The sequence below is a fragment of the Perognathus longimembris genome, chromosome 18 (assembly GCF_023159225.1).
Source record: "Perognathus longimembris pacificus isolate PPM17 chromosome 18, ASM2315922v1, whole genome shotgun sequence".
Lineage (NCBI taxonomy): Eukaryota > Metazoa > Chordata > Mammalia > Rodentia > Heteromyidae > Perognathus > Perognathus longimembris.
The window spans coordinates 6,112,132-6,129,984 of record NC_063178.1 but is presented as its reverse complement, the minus strand read 5'-3'; the positions used below and the strand labels follow the sequence as shown (position 1 = coordinate 6,129,984).

Genomic DNA, 17,853 nt, shown 5'->3' with positions numbered 1-17,853 from the left:
GGCATATAGGTAGGGACTATTGAAGAATACTATCACACACTCAGCACTGGTGAATCTTAGAGTGCTGTTATACCTAAGAAACATCAGGGCTGATATTAGGTCAGGGTTATAGAAGCTAATATCTCAATAGTTATAATATTTTTTTAGGCAAGGAAAGTTTATGAATTTTTTGCATAAATAAAACAGTCTGTGTCTTGATTTGCCTTTTAAAAATCATTCACTGAATGAACTTTAAAATTGTTACCCACATTTGGTAGAGGAGGCAATCCCCCCACCATACCCTCTCTAAATCAAGGAGCTTTGGCTTTGAGTGTGGACAGCTACACCAATCATATCTTATATGATGGAGTCGACTGCAAGTATATATCATTGTCCACCTAGTACTTTGTTCTATTTTACAGAGAGAGACTATAAAAAAATGTTAGCAAAACCTTTACACCCTATCTCAAGAGCCCTGGCCCTGGATAGCATCTGGGAGGTTTGGTATCTTCCTGTTTTGTAACACATAAGGATGGTATGCTTTTTCATTGCTTGTATAACCAGACGTGTTAAGGATTGGAATTTGAGGTTGTCCTAGCAGAGAGGGGGCCATTAGGCAAACAGAACTGGAAAAAAAAATCATTTGAATGACTTGGCCTTTCCTGGTAGACAAAATCTGCTACATGTATTGTCAAAATTCAATGCTACATATTGTGTTCTATGACAGAGAACTCAGAGAAACGTGGGCCATATATACCTTCTGGATTTTGTTCTGTGCATATTTATTCTGTACTACTTTTACTTTGTAACATCATTATGTAAACCTCAGGGAGATGTTAACTATGTGCTGAGTCCTGGAAATCTTTGTAGGAATTCATTGGAACCAGGCCTCCTGTAATCTTCCGATGTCAATGATTAGTTAGTGTTGACTATGATTTAAGTTTCGAGAAAGCCAAATTCTATTAATAAGTAGATAATACCACAGAAAAAACAGGTTTGGGTTAACTCCTTGAAGTTCAGAATTAAGCTCAGACATAGTTAAAAATTAGTTCATGGAAAGGTGATTATTTCTGTGACCAGACCATCACAACTGCTTTATGGATAATCCTTTGTCTTATAGCAAAGTAGGAATTTAAATTCAGGGAAGTAATACTTTGTTATATGATTAAGTGATCTGAAGATGGCATTGGGATATGAAATACCTTTTAATTGTGTTAACTATCTACTTTGCTTACAATGGGAGACCTCACAATATGTATCTCCAACTTCTGCTTTTTGCTGTTAATCTAGGTTCCTAAGAGTAAGTCAATGGAAGCCACCAAAATAGCTATAGATGCTGGGTTTCGTCATATTGACACTGCTTATGTGTACCGAATAGAAGAAGAGGTAGGTCTGGCCATTCGAAGCAAGATTGAAGAGGGCATTGTAAAGAGAGAAAACATATTCCTCACCTCAAAGGTATGGTGCCTATCATAGGTAGGTGCAAAATTAATGAAATGTGATTTGGGAACGTAAGAATTACGTTATTGGAGCACCAGTTGAAAGAATTTTCTTGCTGGTACTATTGTTATTCACATAGAAGATCCAGTATAAAAAATAGAGAGAAATAGAGACTTCCTACTTACTGTCTACAATCTTGTAGATTGAAAGTCTTTTTAGTTTTCAGAGCCTCAACTCGAATCACTTTGTTTTAACAGTTGCTATGGAACCACTCAATCGGTGATCAAATCACAGCTTTCTTCATGCCCAAAGCAACTTTCTAAAAAATTATTACTATATGAGATATCATATCTTACATTTATTACTGGGAGATATCAGTTTGAGAGTTCATTGGGTAGTAAAAAAAATATTGCTAAAGTGTTTTGTTTTTTATTTTTTACCTAGCATTTAAAAATGTTCAAATATCTTTCCCTTTAGTTATGGAAATAAAGGCATGTGGATATGTCTCTACTGATTTGAATAGCCAATACATTTAGAGAAATAGTGTTGGGATCCATCTTTCCCCTTGATGGAAGGGGCTTGATGCACCTCCCCCAGCCCTGGGGAATGGGGCCCTTCTACCCCCTCTGGATTGGAATCCAGAGGAACCGGTTGGGCCAACAGCCCCCCAACCTCCTAGCCAGCCTGGCGCCTACCAACCCCGCCCTGGTTCGGCACGCTCGAGTGTCGTTAGCCCTTGGGGGTCAGGTGATACCTTTCAGCCTATCGACATCCTGGCCAAACCCCTCCCTCGGAATCATCTCCCCTTGTCCTTCTCTTAATGAAGTCAGTTCGCTCTAAGAAGCTGACCCCGTTGCATGTGTACGTTGGAGGCGGGCACACATCTGCAGCTGATCCCGTGCACGTCAGGTCGGAGCTGACCCCCGTTCCACTCTAACTTACCTGCAGGTCGGGTGATTAGGGGAGAGGGCGAGAAAGGAGGGTGGAAAGAAAGAAGGAAGAGTCCGAGCCGGGAGGGGCAAAAAACCCCAACAAATAGTAGTTCTGTAATCTCTCTGGAATAGGATTCAGCATTTGGATAATTTTACTGCTTGAGTGAATCTCAGGTAATTTCTTTACTTTATCCAGCAAGTTATTTAACAATGACATGGACCTGTCCGATTATGAAAAACTAAGACTAAAGGCATTATATTTCCTCGATGGCATCAGTATCTACCTAGGATAAAATTTCTCAGAATTGGGTGAATTAGACTTCTCAACTGATGTAACTCATCCATTCAGCACAATTTGCATTTTTGAACTTTCACAGCTCTGGGGCACATTCAACCGACCAGAACTCGTCCAGCCTTGTCTGGAAAGATCACTGAAGAAACTACAGTTGGATTATGTTGATCTCTACCTTATTCATTCACCAATTTCAATGAAGGTAGGCAATTTGCACCATCTTATTGGATTAACTGCATCTGTCCCCATGACAATTATTTCTGTAAATGATTGAGAAGAAGCATTGATTATCAATTTATGTAGGCTTTAGTTATAAAATTGATACAAATGACCTGCAGTATTTTATGCAAGTTTATTGAACTGTATAAGTAGGCAGTTGAATCAATGGCTAGATTTAGATTTAGTCTTCAGCTATTTCTGCTTCTCCATCCCTACATTTTTATTTAATCACTAGAGGCTTGCTTTGTGATTTGTCCCAGGTTCGCCCTTGATGGCGAATATGCCATTTAATAGTTCATGCATCATGGCTCTCTCTTTGATAGTTTGATTGCATCTTCCATGAATAGGATCAGTCTCTCCTACAATTTTGGTTAACCATTTTGCTTCACTTACTTGTCTTGGACTCACATGTGTTCAGATAGCTAAAGAGTACTTACTGATTGTCCTGAATCAAGATTGAAATCCATTGTTGTTGAGGATCAGGGCTATGTAATTCCAGACTTTCCCAGTGAATGAGAAGTATTTCCCTGAAGAAAGTGAAGTAGAGAAGTAACATAAGTCAGAGGGAAGTCTCGTTATGATGTGAAACCAATACTTAATAATACATGTAACTGGTAGGAGATTACTTACCCAAAGCCATTCTTTACAGCTCTCATGCCAACACCTTTGTAAACAAAAGTAATTGGAGGAGAACTTCATTAATGTAATGATCATTTAGTGTTCCATTCCTTAAATGTACAAAGGACCATTGCTCTGGGGAGGTGCAAGATATGGTGAGGCTGCTGTAATGTCTGCTTCTATTTCAGCCTGGAGAAGAGATGTTTCCAAAAGATGAACATGGAAAATTAATATTTGACCTAGTGGATCTCTGTGCCACATGGGAGGTAAGTACTTGAAGAATAGACCCTAGAGGAAGCCCAGAGAATCAGGTCATGTATTCAATTACAAGAATGGACTATATACCCTTGAAATCTAGAAATTCATTACATTTACAAGGGTGTTTTGCAGGAGGGGTAGGGAAGAAAGCATTACTGGAAGGTAAAAGAGATGAATGAAAAGAATTGATGACAAGAATAATGAATTCTTGCTTCTTCCTTGTGCAGTAATGTCTCTACTTCTACAAGGAGGACACAAAATTCTTTATTTGTATGTCAACATATTCTCCAAATATATTGACCATTTTTTAATACCAACAATCAGTTGCAGTCAGTTGTCATTTATTGGTAGTGTTTCTTTCATCAACTCCTTTTTGTATTTATATTGACTCAATCAACTGTACCCATAGATCTTCAGAACTCCTTCCTTTTTAGGCCATGGAGAAGTGTAAGGAGGCAGGGTTGGCCAAGTCCATCGGGGTGTCCAACTTTAATCGCCGGCAGCTGGAGAGGATCTTGAACAAGCCAGGACTCAAGTACAAGCCCGTCTGCAACCAGGTGATCTGCTTTCACCTCATCTCCTTATGCCCTTCCTTCCTTCCTTCCTTCCTTCCTTCCTTCCTTCCTTCCTTCCTTCCTTCCTTCCTTCCTTCCTTCCTTCCTTCCTTCCTTCCTTCCTCCTTCCTTTTGTCAGACCTGGGGCTTGAACTCAGGCACTGAGCCAGGACTGAAGTACAAGTCCGTTTGCAACCAGGTGAGTTCCTTTTTCCCTCTTCTCCATGTCTTATTCGTTTACTTGTTTCTGTATTTCTGCCAGGCATTATGGTTACGTTCTGTCCAGTTCAACTTATTTTCATGGAATAAAGGATTCTAAGAACAATGATTGTCTCAAAGGACTTGGGAGATCCACAATAGTGTCTGTGCCTAGTGAGGGTTCACAGTGTCCAATTAATGTAACAATCTGGAAGATGCAGTCATCGCACTTCAGGGGCAAAGTACTTATTGGTGGCCTATGGGTGATGATGATGGTGTTGTGTATATAGAGCAATGAAGTCCCAGAGAATCAGGAGCCGGGAAAGGAGCGGTGGGAGAAGGAAGTAATGTGGGGATTCGTGTTAAGGGCCTGGTCCAGTGGGTGCTTTCTACTTTGTGCGGTTATGTCTGGCTTCAGGATCCTTGGCTAGCAATATAGGTACGTGCAGACTAAAATGAGGGCTGCAAAAATGATCACACAGGTCAAATATCTGTTTATGGTGTGAGTGAAATACGTACTTGGAAACAGCAGAATGTAGAGCCTGAAAACCTCTATGTCAACATCTCCTTTCTGCTTTTTTTTTGTTTGTTATTCTCATTTATGCTATGTCTGGTTTAGAGCTCTAACTTATTGTCTTCTACAGCTTATAGTCCTTACAGCTGCGGAGTAAAAGTGCTTGGAACACAAGGCTGGTAAATTTGTGGACAGTGACACAATCCTAAGATTTCTAAATATATGAAAGTTAAGGCAGTTTTATCAAGATTTTGTCATGAAAGCTATCAAGCATGCAGAGAGGCAGAATATTCCTGTTTTCCAAATTCTATGGCAATTGTTCAACATGTGGCCACATTGTCATTGGTTTATGCGAGTAGATCGTCATCAATATCCGTAATATTTTTGCTGACTCTCTTCAGATGAAATTGTAGAAACTTCAGAGGACTCTTCTAGGAATGAACATATTCTCTCATGTAGTTAAGCGTCTGTGACCATATTCAAAGAAATTGACAACAATTCTGTTGCATCACTGAAGTCAGTCTGTACTCAAATTTCCCATTGATTGAATCTGTTGGTTAAGTGGGTCTACCTAGATGTATCCTTCATAAATAGACGGTTTCCTCTGTGACAATTACCAATTGCCTACTGGTTGATCATTGTCAATAAAAAAATTCACACAACAGTTTAATATTCATTCATAATTTCTGTGAGAATTAGATGTCACTAGATTTATGAAAAATTTAATTTGTTTCAACTACTGTATTTACTTACCAGATATTTTACTTAAAAAATTTACTTAACATATCAGAATAACAATAATTTCCATAAGACAGAGAAAATCTCAATACCTGCCTTTCAGTTTTTAGTCTTCTAAGAAAGCAGTTAAAGTAGCAGTCTCTATCAAAAGGTAGTTTTTATTTATCTTCCCTCCTTTAGTGACGTCTATGCCATTGAACCAATGAATTTTTATTCCATTGAATACATTTAATTTTCTGTATGTGCCAGTACTGTGGCTTAAACTCAGGGTCTTATACTCTCCCTTAGTTTTGTGGCTCAAGGCTGATGCTTCTACCTCCAGAGTTTTGTTGGTTCATTGAAGATAAGAGTCTTGTAAATTTATCTGTTTGGGCTGCCCCAGAACCTCAGACCTTCATATCTCAGCCTCCTCAGTAGGTAGGATTAGAAGTGTTAGCCACTGGCTCTCAACTTCATTGTTACTTTTCATTTAAAAATACCTCTGCCCAATGTCACCAACAGAATGCCTACCAAAATGGTTCTTTTATCCTATAGATTTTCCCTCCATGAGTGTCTGACTAAATTGTTGATTTCTATTCAAATATCATGTCTACATTTCAGAAAGGTCTTTCATTTTCCCACAAATAGAACTTGTTGTGCCTCTTTGTCCTGCAAATGGTCTTTAGCATTGATGATGTAATCTACGGGGTTGATTTAATTCAGGAAGATTACTGCTTTTGATCAACCCAGGTGACAGATACATGAAACTTGTTTATTTGTTAGAAAGCAAACCTCACATTATTTCGATCATTTCAACTCAAATCTAGTGTCTCACGTCTTTTTTTTCTTATTCAGGTTTGTTTGCTCTTAATTTTCTTCTTGATGTTAACCTTATCAGTGCATAAAGTTGCGTATAATTCCTGTCATATCTATCCACAGGTCGAATGCCATCCTTATCTCAACCAGAGCAAACTACTAGACTTCTGCAAGTCAAAAGACATTGTTCTGGTTGCCCATAGTGCTCTGGGAACTCAACGACCTAAACGATGGTAATGCAACAAAATGTTTACCCAAAACATTATTCTGAAACAAGTATTTTTAGTTCTACTATACTTAGTTTGCTTTTGAAGTGGCTTAGGAAAAGGGGAGAATTGCATTTCTGATATGGTCCCAGATACTAGTGATAATGCTGGCCCAAGAGATTGCATTCGACTACTTGGTCTGGAGTGGGCATCATAGAGTAAATTGGAGTTCTGCAATCAAATAGAACACTTAGTCTGCACTTCAGCATTTCTGCCTTTCCTTCCAGGGTGGACCCTAATGCCCCATTTCTTCTGAAGGACCCAGTTCTTGGTGCCATGGCCAAAAAGCACAATCGAAGCCCAGCCCAGATTGCCCTTCGATACCAGCTGCAACGTGGGGTTGTGACTCTGGCTCAGAGCTTCATAGAAAAAGAGATCAAAGAGAACATACAGGTGATGAGGAATGCTGTGGACAGTTTTGCTTCCAAAGAGTAATTTTGCTGGTTATTTTGGAGATAGTGTCTTGCAGACTTTTCTGTTCAGAATAGTGTTGAACCATGATTTTTAGAATTTCAGCCATCTTATTGGGTAAGATTTCATTAGCATGAGGGAAAATTGTGAGTGAAACTGTTGAAAGGAGCACTATCACATTTTAACTGTATATGATGGGCTATAGAAACCCAAAATTATCCTTGACAATTGCTGAGTTAGCTTGTGTACATAAAAACCTTTGCAATAGTCACTCTGGTAACTTGTATGTACATAAAACTAAAGCTAAAACTACACCAATTTGTTTGTGCCCACCTCCTTTGGAGATTTCTTATGTTTTGCAATATCACCATATTTCTAACAGATGTCTCCATTAGTTACTTGAGTCTTTTTTTTGGCCAGTCCTGGGCCTTTGACTCAGGGCCTGAGCACTGTCCCTGGCTTCTTCTTGCTCAAGGCTAGCACTCTGCCACTTGAGCCACGGCACCACTTCTGGCTGTTTTCTGTATACGTGGTGCTGGGGAATCGAACCCAGGGCCTCATGTACACAAGGCAAGCACTCTTGCCACTAGGCCATATCCCCAGCCCAGTTACTTGATTCTTTTGACTTTGTGTCATTAAGTCTGTTACACTTGGATTTTCAAGATCAGAAGATATATAACTTATGGATTCTAAAAGTTGTTTACTTGTTTGATAGGCTTTTGAATTCCAGTTGCCTTTAGAAGACATGGAAGTCCTAAATAGCCTGAACAGGAATTTTCGATACGGTTCAGGTGATATGTAAGTAACTTAGGCAAAAACCTGTCTCAATTTATTTTAGTTTCAAGTCTCTCCTTTCTCTTTCAATGCATATTTGTGCAGAACACAAACATTATATTTTTCTCTCAGGATGTTTTCACTGAGGTTGCCACTAGGACATTTATCTTTGTGTTTCTGAACTATAGACATCTTGGTGCAGAAGACAAAGAAGTTTTTTTTTTTTTTTTTTGAGGAGAAAGATTTGTGCATGCAGAAGATACTCCATTGCTGAAAAGAATTCATAGTCATCGAGAGACCATTACTGTTACTTCATGTTCTAGGGGTATAGACTAATATTAGACAAATACCATAAACAAGGGTAAACAAGCAATGCATAGCTTTTGTGCGTACTGAAGTTTTAATTTATAATAGAAATAAATATGATTGTGTTTGAAAGGGAATTAGAAAGTCCATGTTCACAAGAATTAGCATGTGTATTATTTTATTATTGTTAATATTTTTGTTAGTATAGAAAAAAGTTAAGTAGGGACATAGTGCAAAGAGACAGAACATTATAAAGTCAGTAATTCTTGTCATCTGCTGTGTTAAGAGGTAACAATTTTTTTTGTCACTTTCTAGTTTGTATGATATTGGTATATAAACCTACCAATTAGATGTTAATGGAGATATAAATCTGGAAATGGAGATATAAAGTGGCATTCTTTCCATACTTGAATCTAACACAATTATTTTCTGTTAGTTAATATGTGGATTAGTCCTTTTCTAAACCTGATATAACCAGTTTCTGCTTTCACTGACAATTTAAATAGGATAGGCTTTCTTTGCTTTTATTGTGTAGGAAATTTGACAGATATAGGCAAGCAAATTTAACCAATGCTTGTCTGTTTTGTGTGTCTATTCTAAGCAGGGAATTTAATCTGAATAATTTAATTAGAGTACCTTACAGTAGTTCTTATAAAGCTATATTATTCATCAATGCAAATATTAGTATCTAATTAGTAGTGTTTAATATGCCTAGTCAGGGAATAAAATACTAACTTTTATTGTAGTGGTACATAGATATCACATCATCTGTAGAACTGGAATCATCAAGCCATAATATTCATCTTTTTCTTTCTCATTTTAGTTTTGCCAACCACCCTGAATTTCCATTCTCTGATGAGTATTAACATGAAAGCTCTTTTCATGACTCCTGGCTGAAGTTATCTTGAAATTGATGGACAACTTTCAGATGCTGATTATTGGACACATCACTTGTAATTCATGCTGCTTCAAAATTCACACTTGGCTTAAGCTAAATCTGCAAATTTGGAAGAGAAGGTGCTAAATGTGTCACCACTCTTTCAAATAAATACGAGAACCCCCAAACCCCACAAAGATCCTTCCTACGGTGATCTCAATTACTTGCATGATTTATCTCCTTTGGAATGTTGTAACTGAAAATGATTGGATGTAAAGTCTGTAAGATATGGGGAAGCGATCTTCTCATAGATATTTCAGGGTAGGAATGGGTCAAATTTTCAGGCTCCACGAAATATCAGTTAGCTGGAGTTTATCCTTTCAGTGTTCTTCCAGTTCCAGGAGAAACCAAACCAGACCCAGCAAAACACTGTGTTTAGTTCATGGTTCCAAATCTGGAAGCTAAGGAGCATATTACAAGGACATATCATATAGCTCCCTACCTGGCATGCTGTATCACAGCTACTGGAATCAGGGAGGTATTCCTGTGGGAGACCTAGCTAAAGAAGTTAGAGGGAGAACCCTCCAGAGAAGTAATGAGGAATGTGGAAAGGTGGAGCCCCAGGAGATAGAACTGAATGCATCTGTGCTTGGGATGTACTATCAATGCCCTTTAGAGGAGTAGATCCTAAAGAAAAAAAGGACCTGTCTTGGGCTGGGGATATAGCCTAGTGGCAAGAGTGCCTGCCTCGGATACACAAGGCCCTAGGTTCGATTCCCCAGCACCACATATACAGAAAACGGCCAGAAGCGGCGCTGTGTCTCAAGTGGCAGAGTGCTAGCCTTGAGCGGGAAGAAGCCAGGGACAGTGCTCAGGCCCTGAGTCCAAGGCCCAGGACTGGCCAAAAAAAAAAAAAAAAAAAAAAAAAAAAAGGACCTGTCTTACCTATCATCCAGTGCTAACCCGAGTCATGCCTAGCAATATTTGTGAAAGGAAAAATGAGAAATGTTATTTTCAGTATGTCTGAAAACAATGTATTTTAACAACCATGAATTGATAAGATTATTTAAAAAAAAAACCCTTGCAATTTCAGCATGCTTACATGGAGAATAACTTTATACCATCCTATCTGTATTATAAAAATTCTAACATACACTCAACTGTCTTTACCAACAAAGTAAATAGCCAATCCAGAACGGTAAAATCCAAAATGCTAGGCAGTTTTGTTGCATTTTTACCTACTTGTTCAAAGCTACCTAGGAATAGGAATTTTATCCATCCATTAGGAAGAATAATATTCCATCATTTGCAAGGAAATGAATCAGACTAGAAAAAAATGCTTATGTGATGTAAGTGAAGCCCAGAGAGAAAAGGACAAGTACATTTCTCTCCTGTATGGAATAAGAACTAACTTGTAAATGTACTAGCAAACACATCAAGATTGTCCACACCACTATATCCGAGAAAAATATGGCATTTTAAGGGGGAGAATTCAACACGGTGTAATTCCTTAGAAAGACTAACTCCTAGTTTAACAAAATGAATACCAGGAAACACTTGAAATGTGGGTGTCAGGATCAAGGGGAGAGTGGTAGACAAATCAAATGAGGAAGTTGGGGTGGAGCAGAGAACCCAATCATAATATGTAATGACTATCCTACAAAATTAAGAAAATAAACAAAGTGCATATCCCACAAAATTAAGAAAATTGAAGGGAGGGGTTTGGTTGGGAGAGATGGGGGAAAATTGCAAAAGGATGCCACTGATCAAGATATATTGTCCTTGCAAACTATTCTGTTGCATTGTTAATTCCTCTGTACAACTAGTTAAAGATAATAAAAACCTAATTTTGAAAATGCAGAGTAATTGTATCGAAAGCTGCTTTCACTTTGGGATTAGGCTATGACTACCAAGTCTAAAACACTTCACTTTATTTTTAACATCCAAGGATGCACCTTGATTTTATATATACCTCTGCAATTAAATGATGTGGGAGGGTCCTGTTACTCTAATCTGATAGGAATCATAGGTAGATGCTCTCCATGAAACACTGCCTTGGTAACAGTATTGCAGTGCAGAAGAACCCTTTGGATGTTATTGTTTGAGAATCTGTGAGTTCTCCTTGGGGAAAATTCCTCTGGGGGGAAATAAATCATGGAAGTTAATATAAACCCTAAATATAGTAAAGGTGCATCATCCTTGAACAGAAAAGATAAGGCACAACAGTATTTAGGTTCTGAGTTCAAGCTCCAGTACCAGCGCATGTACATGTGCGCGTGCACACACACACACACACGTCATACCAAGTTACTAATAGAAAACTGGAGTTAATAAGAAGAGAAGAGAAGCAGGGCTCACAACTGTTTTGTTGGGACAATACCCTGACTTGTGAGGTTGGCAGATGTGTAGCAGAGGACATCTGGTCATTTGTCCAGGCCTTTCACAGAGAAATTCTACCATGCCCTATAGAGGCGTTGGAGGTCAGAATGAATGCAAAGCTTATAAGAAAATATCCTCTCAAGAAAGGTGAATGCTAAGCTTACAACCATCAAATGCAATCCAACTAAGTAAGTCAGATCAGAAGCTACCATAACCCTGCAATGTATCATGTGGGAGAAACTCTGCAGAAGTTTAACTGTGGATGGAAAACATTTTTTTTAGGTGACTGAAGATCAGATAGTGAGCTTTGTGACATAGGGAAAGGGCAGTTGGCATTCAAGTCTTCAATGCTGACTATCTTCTGGGGTGCTGTATTCCTTTTCCATTGTCTAGTTCAGGAAATTACCTATATTACAAGGAAATGCTTGTCTTTGATTATAAAACTGATAAACATTAATTTCAAAAGCTGGAACAAACATAATTAAGGGATTGACCAAACATTCTTGGTCCACCATTCAGAAAGAATCTCTATTTTTAATCTTCATCTTGCACATTGTATGATCATAAGACATTATTTATGTAGAGTGGACTCTTAATTAACCCATCAAGGCCCTTAGTCTTATATTTTAAATTTCTCCCAACAATCCAAATATGGAATCAGTGAAGTTGTCCATTAATTAATAAATGATAAGGCAATGCACTATACATACTTTGTGAATTATTCAGCTGATGTCAATCTACAGGTTCATTATAATTTCAGTCGAAATGGTAAATTCTTTAGCTGGAATCAAGCTACAGATTCAGTGCAATTTTCATGAAAATTGCAACATTATTCTTCACAAAGAGAAAAATCTATTTCAATTAATATGAAGGTGTAGAAGAGTCACACAAACAAAAAGAGCCACATTGGATGTATCACAATTTCAGACTTCAAGTTACATTACAGAAACATAGTAACAAAAACAGTATGGTGTTGGCACATAAATAGATACAAACTAATGCAACAGAATAGAAAACCTGGAAATAAATCATGCAGTTACTGCCATCTAGCGTTTGGTAAAGGAGTTGAATATATACACTGTATAAAAGATAACCTCTTCTAAGAAATGGTCTTGGCAAAACTGGCTGCCTACATTCAGGAGACAGAACTTAGATCACTATTTCACACCCTACACAAAAATCAAATTTGCATGGATATATTAGATCCAAGGAAATTCAGAATAAAATAGAATAATTTTTCCCATGGTCATCTATTCTAATGACTAGATTAATGCTTCAATACTCGATGAACTGAATTCACAAAGTCAGATTCTTAATTATTTTAAAATTTTTCTTAAATTGTTATAAGCAATGTACAGTTGCATAATGTACTGTTGAAAAAGTCAGGCAATGAGTACATTTCTTTTTGGACAATATGGCTTCTTCCTCTGCTCTCTTCCAGTTCTTAATTAATTAAAAATTAATTAAGCACAAATTCCCTTCTTCAAACATTAATCTTTGGTCTACTTTCCACAAACCACAGCTTGTTTGATGTTACTTGAAAAGATCACTGAACAAACTTTAGTTGAATTTTGCTGTCATCTATCTTATTCATTTACCAATGAGAGTAGAGTGAATCATCAAACCTGTTTCCTATCTGCTGTTAGCATACCTTCCATTTAATTGATTGGTTAAATTCAGTTTCTATATTTAAATGAATTTAGTTTGCAAAATTCAGTGGACAAGAAGTCTAAGCTAGGATTCGAGTTTGCATTTTTAGTAGTCTTCAGAAATGTTTCTATTTGTTAATACCTTGCCTCTGTGCTTCTACAGATTTGTTTAGCTTTTGTTCCAGTAATTTTCATCGATGGAAAATATAAGGTCATACGTAGAGCTCAGATCTCAGGGCCATTGACATGTGATGGTTTCTTTGTGTTTTATATCACCAGAATTAATCTAGAAAATAACGTGAACTAGTTGTATTTTTTGTCACTTGACCTAAGCCATTCATGAACTCAGAGAATGAGGATAAACAAGAACTGTTTATTTATCTTGGTGCTTCATACTAAAATAAAAAGTTAACAAGTTTTGCAAAGTATGTGACTCACCTGATTCACCATTACAGGTTCACACCAAAGTCAAGTCCTGAACTACTAACTTCTTGAGTTCCTGAGTGGAGGAGAGGCATTTATCCAAGAGAGAATTCAAGGGCATGAAAATTACCACAAGCCAACTAACACCCCATAAGATATAAAAATGTGTTATATTTTAACTCACATGATAGATTTGAGAAAATAGGAACCTTTCACCCAGGCATATTCTTTACAACTCAACATGCAAAACAATAGATAAAGGTGGGTCATGTTGTTCCACTGTTTCTTATATAGCTTTAGTTCCCAGTCCTAGATTTACCTGGGAGTATTGCTGTGGGTGAAGAAATGAGTTTGGTGAAATTGCTATCATCATTGCTTCTAGCACAACCTGACATCAAGCATTGCATAAATGATTTTCCAAATATTTATCTCCTGTGTGGCAATGAGATCCAACATGCACAATACAAATATACTAAATTAGCTTTCTCACTTTAACCTTTATTTTCCATAATAATACTCACCTTTCAACTCAACATCTTTTCCTTCATGCTATAAAATAGGGGCTTCTTTGTTAAGAAGACAGAGGAATCTGGAGCTTGCTCTGCTGTAAGAACCACATTGCTTAGATCCACTAAAGTTTCTCTTCTTCTTTTGGTAGAGCTCTATGAGGCCAAAATTTGTACCTGGAAAAAATAGAGAGAGCAGGTCATTAAAGTTAAAACATGTCTAGCTTTGTCAGGAGAACTACACTGCAATAGCCATTCGTCTTTTTCGGTTGTGAAAACTACTATTGACTGATGTTGGGAAATCTTCCAGCACTATCCATTAGACAATTCCCAGAGCCTGGAGAACAATAAGGAATCTTGAGAGGAAAGAATTTATTCCTCCAGCACAGTGAGAACTATGAAGGGAGTAAAATAATGACAACCATGACTGCCTAAGGCCTTGGTCCTGAGTCTATGATCCTGAGTGACCTAAAAGATCTTTAATTGCTCGGCCCAGATCCCCACATAGAGCTCAAGACATAAAGTTGCATGATGAGATTTGCTATACACACTTGAGTTTCCCTCTCCTGTCTTCTCTGATGCCCTTCTCTAAGTACTCAGCTTCAATGTGGTACAGAAATTCATTGACTCAGAACCACTTTCATATATGCCTTAATTGGACCAATCTGTTCACGCTACCAGGTACATCCAAAGCTCTAACACTTAATCTCTCTGAGGTAAATGAAGACACTGATGTTTGTAGGGTAGTTTGCAAGAGGAGTTGTGCTTAATAATTGCCTTCATAATTCCCTTTCATATAAATGACCTGATTTTAATTCTCTTTTCCCATGTTGAATATAGCTTTAAGCTCCTTCTCTAATGTCCCATTGGCTATGTCTTAAACTAACAGAGGAGGTTGTAGAAAAACCCACCATGTGGTCTTTGTGTCTTTTAGGTGGGTGTTCATTTCCAGGTCATGTAGAGAGAATGGATGTGAGGGGTTGACCTAGTGGATCTCATAGAGATCTGCTGACATGGGAGACACAGGTACCTGCCAAGGCCTCTCCAGGGCTGGGGGTGGAGAAGGAGAGGGTGTGGTTCAATGGAACTGAAACTGAATGTGGCTGAATATAAAAAGAGATAAAGGGTGTAGAACAGACAGCCAACTGATGTGAGCATAGCTGTTTTATCAGTGATGCAACATTGCTTTCCCTTCTCTCCTTCTGCCTGCTCTGTGAGTTTCACTGAACTGTAAGACATAAGAACAGTGACTGCTTATCTAGAGGAGTGGGGGAAGATGAATTCCAAACCCCAGCGTGTGCGACTCAATGACGGTCACTTCATGCCTGTGCTTGGCTTTGGCACTGCTGGACCTGCAGAGGTAAATATACAGTGTCCTTGGGAAGTGTTTGGTCTTCTGCTGCACCAAACTTCAGCTATTCCGTGGACAAGAGAACAGTATACTGGACTCAGCCTCAGAGTCTGATGACACAGTTGTCAAATTATCATTCTCTGCTCTCTTTTATTTCTTGTGTATTATTCTATTCTCTATCTAGTAGGGAAAGATGAAACTTAGCAATGAAGATTCCAGTCTTGTGGCAAGTGACATGGAACCCCCTCCCCACACTTTTTGCCTATTTGTTCACTATTTCTATTTCTTCTGTCTGGCAACATCTATTCAGATTGTATTTCTTCTGTCTGGCAACATTTATTCAGATTGTTTTCCCATTTCAATGGGATTATTTTTATTTATTTATTTATTTATTTATTTATTTATTTATTTATTTATTTATTTTTTGGCCAGTCCTGGGCCTTGGACTCAGGGCCTGAGCACTGTCCCTGGCTTCTTCCTGCTCAAGGCTAGCACTCTGCCACTTGAGCCACAGCGCCGCTTCTGGCCGTTTTCTGTATATGTGGTGCTGGGGAATCGAACCTAGGGCCTCGTATATCCGAGGCAGGCACTCTTGCCACTAGGCTATATCCCCAGCCCTCAATGGGATTATTTTTTGTTGTTGTTCTTTATACACTCTGTATTTAAGTCATTTTTGAAAAGCATAGTTGGAAAATACTTTTTCCTCCTATACTTTCTGTTTCCAGCCAGGTAAGTGTTTTATTTTATTTTATTTTTTTTATTCCTGTGATTTGGAGAACTTGTATGGAACAAGTCTCACAGAACATTGAAGTATTTTTCGTCAATAATTTATTCCATGCATGTACTCTTGTGTTAATTTTACAGTGTGATCACACTATAGAGATATTCATTGTTATAACCACTTGAAAAATAGTGTAAATCGATTTCGCAGATTACTGACTTTAGAATGTTAGTGTAGCCCTTTAAGGCTCTGACTAACCGGCACTTGTTTGGGACTGAAGACAATCCTGAGTTATCCTCCTCTTGTTTTATTTTGTAAACAAAAACACAACAAAGTAACCTGAATTAATCTATAAAAACATAAAATTTACCCAAGACACAGGGAAAATCGTTTTCTTGTAAAATTCAGTGCTTATGTTTAATATGTCTCAATAACGTGGATTTCAAAGTACTGCATTCAATTGTTTGTCTAGACTCCCACGAGTAAATACTTGGATATCACCAAATTAGCAATAGACGCTGGCTTCCGCTATATTGACTGTGGTTATGTGTACAACAGTGAAGAGAACGTAGGACTGGCCATTCAAAGTAAGATTGCAGATGGCACTGTGAAGAGAGAGGAGATATTTTACACTACAAAGGTATTGTATATTTGGTGTCCAGGAATGGAAGTTGATGAAATGTGATGTGCTCAAGGGACACCTATGTGCTTTTTGTGGTATGTCCATCATTTGTTCACATGTATTCAGATATTGATGACAGTTCTCTCTTCAATGCTATCTTTAAGTTTGTAACTTTGCACTGAAGTTATAAGCTATCCTATGATGTGGTGGAGTTTATCCACAAGTCATGGCCATTAACATTTGACAGTTTCTCTATCAACTAGCATAAAATTAATTTTGAAAGGATTCCTGATTGGCAATCTTTTGTTTTTTTAAGCTCCCTGAGTTTAGACTTGGTTTACTGAGTCACAGTTAAGAGCAGTGTGATTTAGCACAGATAAAACAGGTATAAGAATATGATATCTGTTATCTCCTAGGTAACTTTCTAAATCTATTTACACGGATCAGTACATTAAATAAAGAAATTCATACTAGAATATTTCTCCCTCTTTCTATCAGCTACTAAGAGTTGAAAAAGTCTCAGTGTTAATGAAGTTACACCCACAAACATGGATGACTTATTAATCCAGACTAAATCCCAATCTTGATCCCCTGTAGCTTTGGTGTACTTTCCATCGTCCAGAGCTGGTCCGATCATGCTTGGAAAGGTCCCTGAAAAAGCTTCGTTTGGATTATGTTGACTTATACCTTGTTCATTTCCCAATGGCTTTGAAGGTAGGAAATTTGTGGCATCAAATCTGTTTAACTTCCCTATGCCAAATAGACTCATTTTATCGATGGTTAAAATGGCCTTCTAATATTTATTTAAACTTACATAAGTGGTAGAATTATTCAAAAGACTGTACAAAAGAATTCACTAGACTAGGAAAATTGAGAATCCATATGACCATTAGACTTCCATAGTAAGAGAGGTCTTCAGGAATGTCTGTTTATCCATTCCTTACTCCTATATTGGTAGAGGCTTGCTTCATATTTATCTCAGCCATTTCCATGGATGTCATACGTGGCCGAGAGGCTATTCACAAGTCATG

The 17,853-nt window shown here is 37.8% G+C and overlaps 1 protein-coding gene and 1 long non-coding RNA gene across 6 annotated transcripts in view; one reads left to right on the top strand and one right to left on the bottom strand.

Annotated features, from left to right (window-relative positions):
- Positions 1-16,774, bottom strand: part of LOC125366788 — a 94,321-nt gene extending 77,547 nt beyond the window's left edge. Inside the window, exon 1 of the long non-coding RNA XR_007213971.1 lies at positions 16,675-16,774. This is a non-coding gene — a long non-coding RNA (uncharacterized LOC125366788). The remainder of the gene's footprint in view (positions 1-16,674) is intronic.
- LOC125366783 (aldo-keto reductase family 1 member C4-like) overlaps positions 1-17,853 on the top strand; it is a 133,992-nt gene that overhangs the window by 90,417 nt on the left and 25,722 nt on the right. Inside the window, exons 1-3 of one of the 5 annotated variants that reach the window (XM_048367500.1) lie at positions 15,388-15,490; positions 16,675-16,840; positions 17,420-17,536. The exons of the other annotated variants lie outside the window; for them this stretch is intronic. Of the exons in view, the coding sequence (XP_048223457.1) occupies positions 15,405-15,490; positions 16,675-16,840; positions 17,420-17,536 (369 nt within the window). The 5' untranslated portion in view covers positions 15,388-15,404. Of the gene's footprint in view, positions 1-15,387; positions 15,491-16,674; positions 16,841-17,419; positions 17,537-17,853 lie in introns of those variants that run through there. 5 annotated transcript variants of the gene reach the window in all.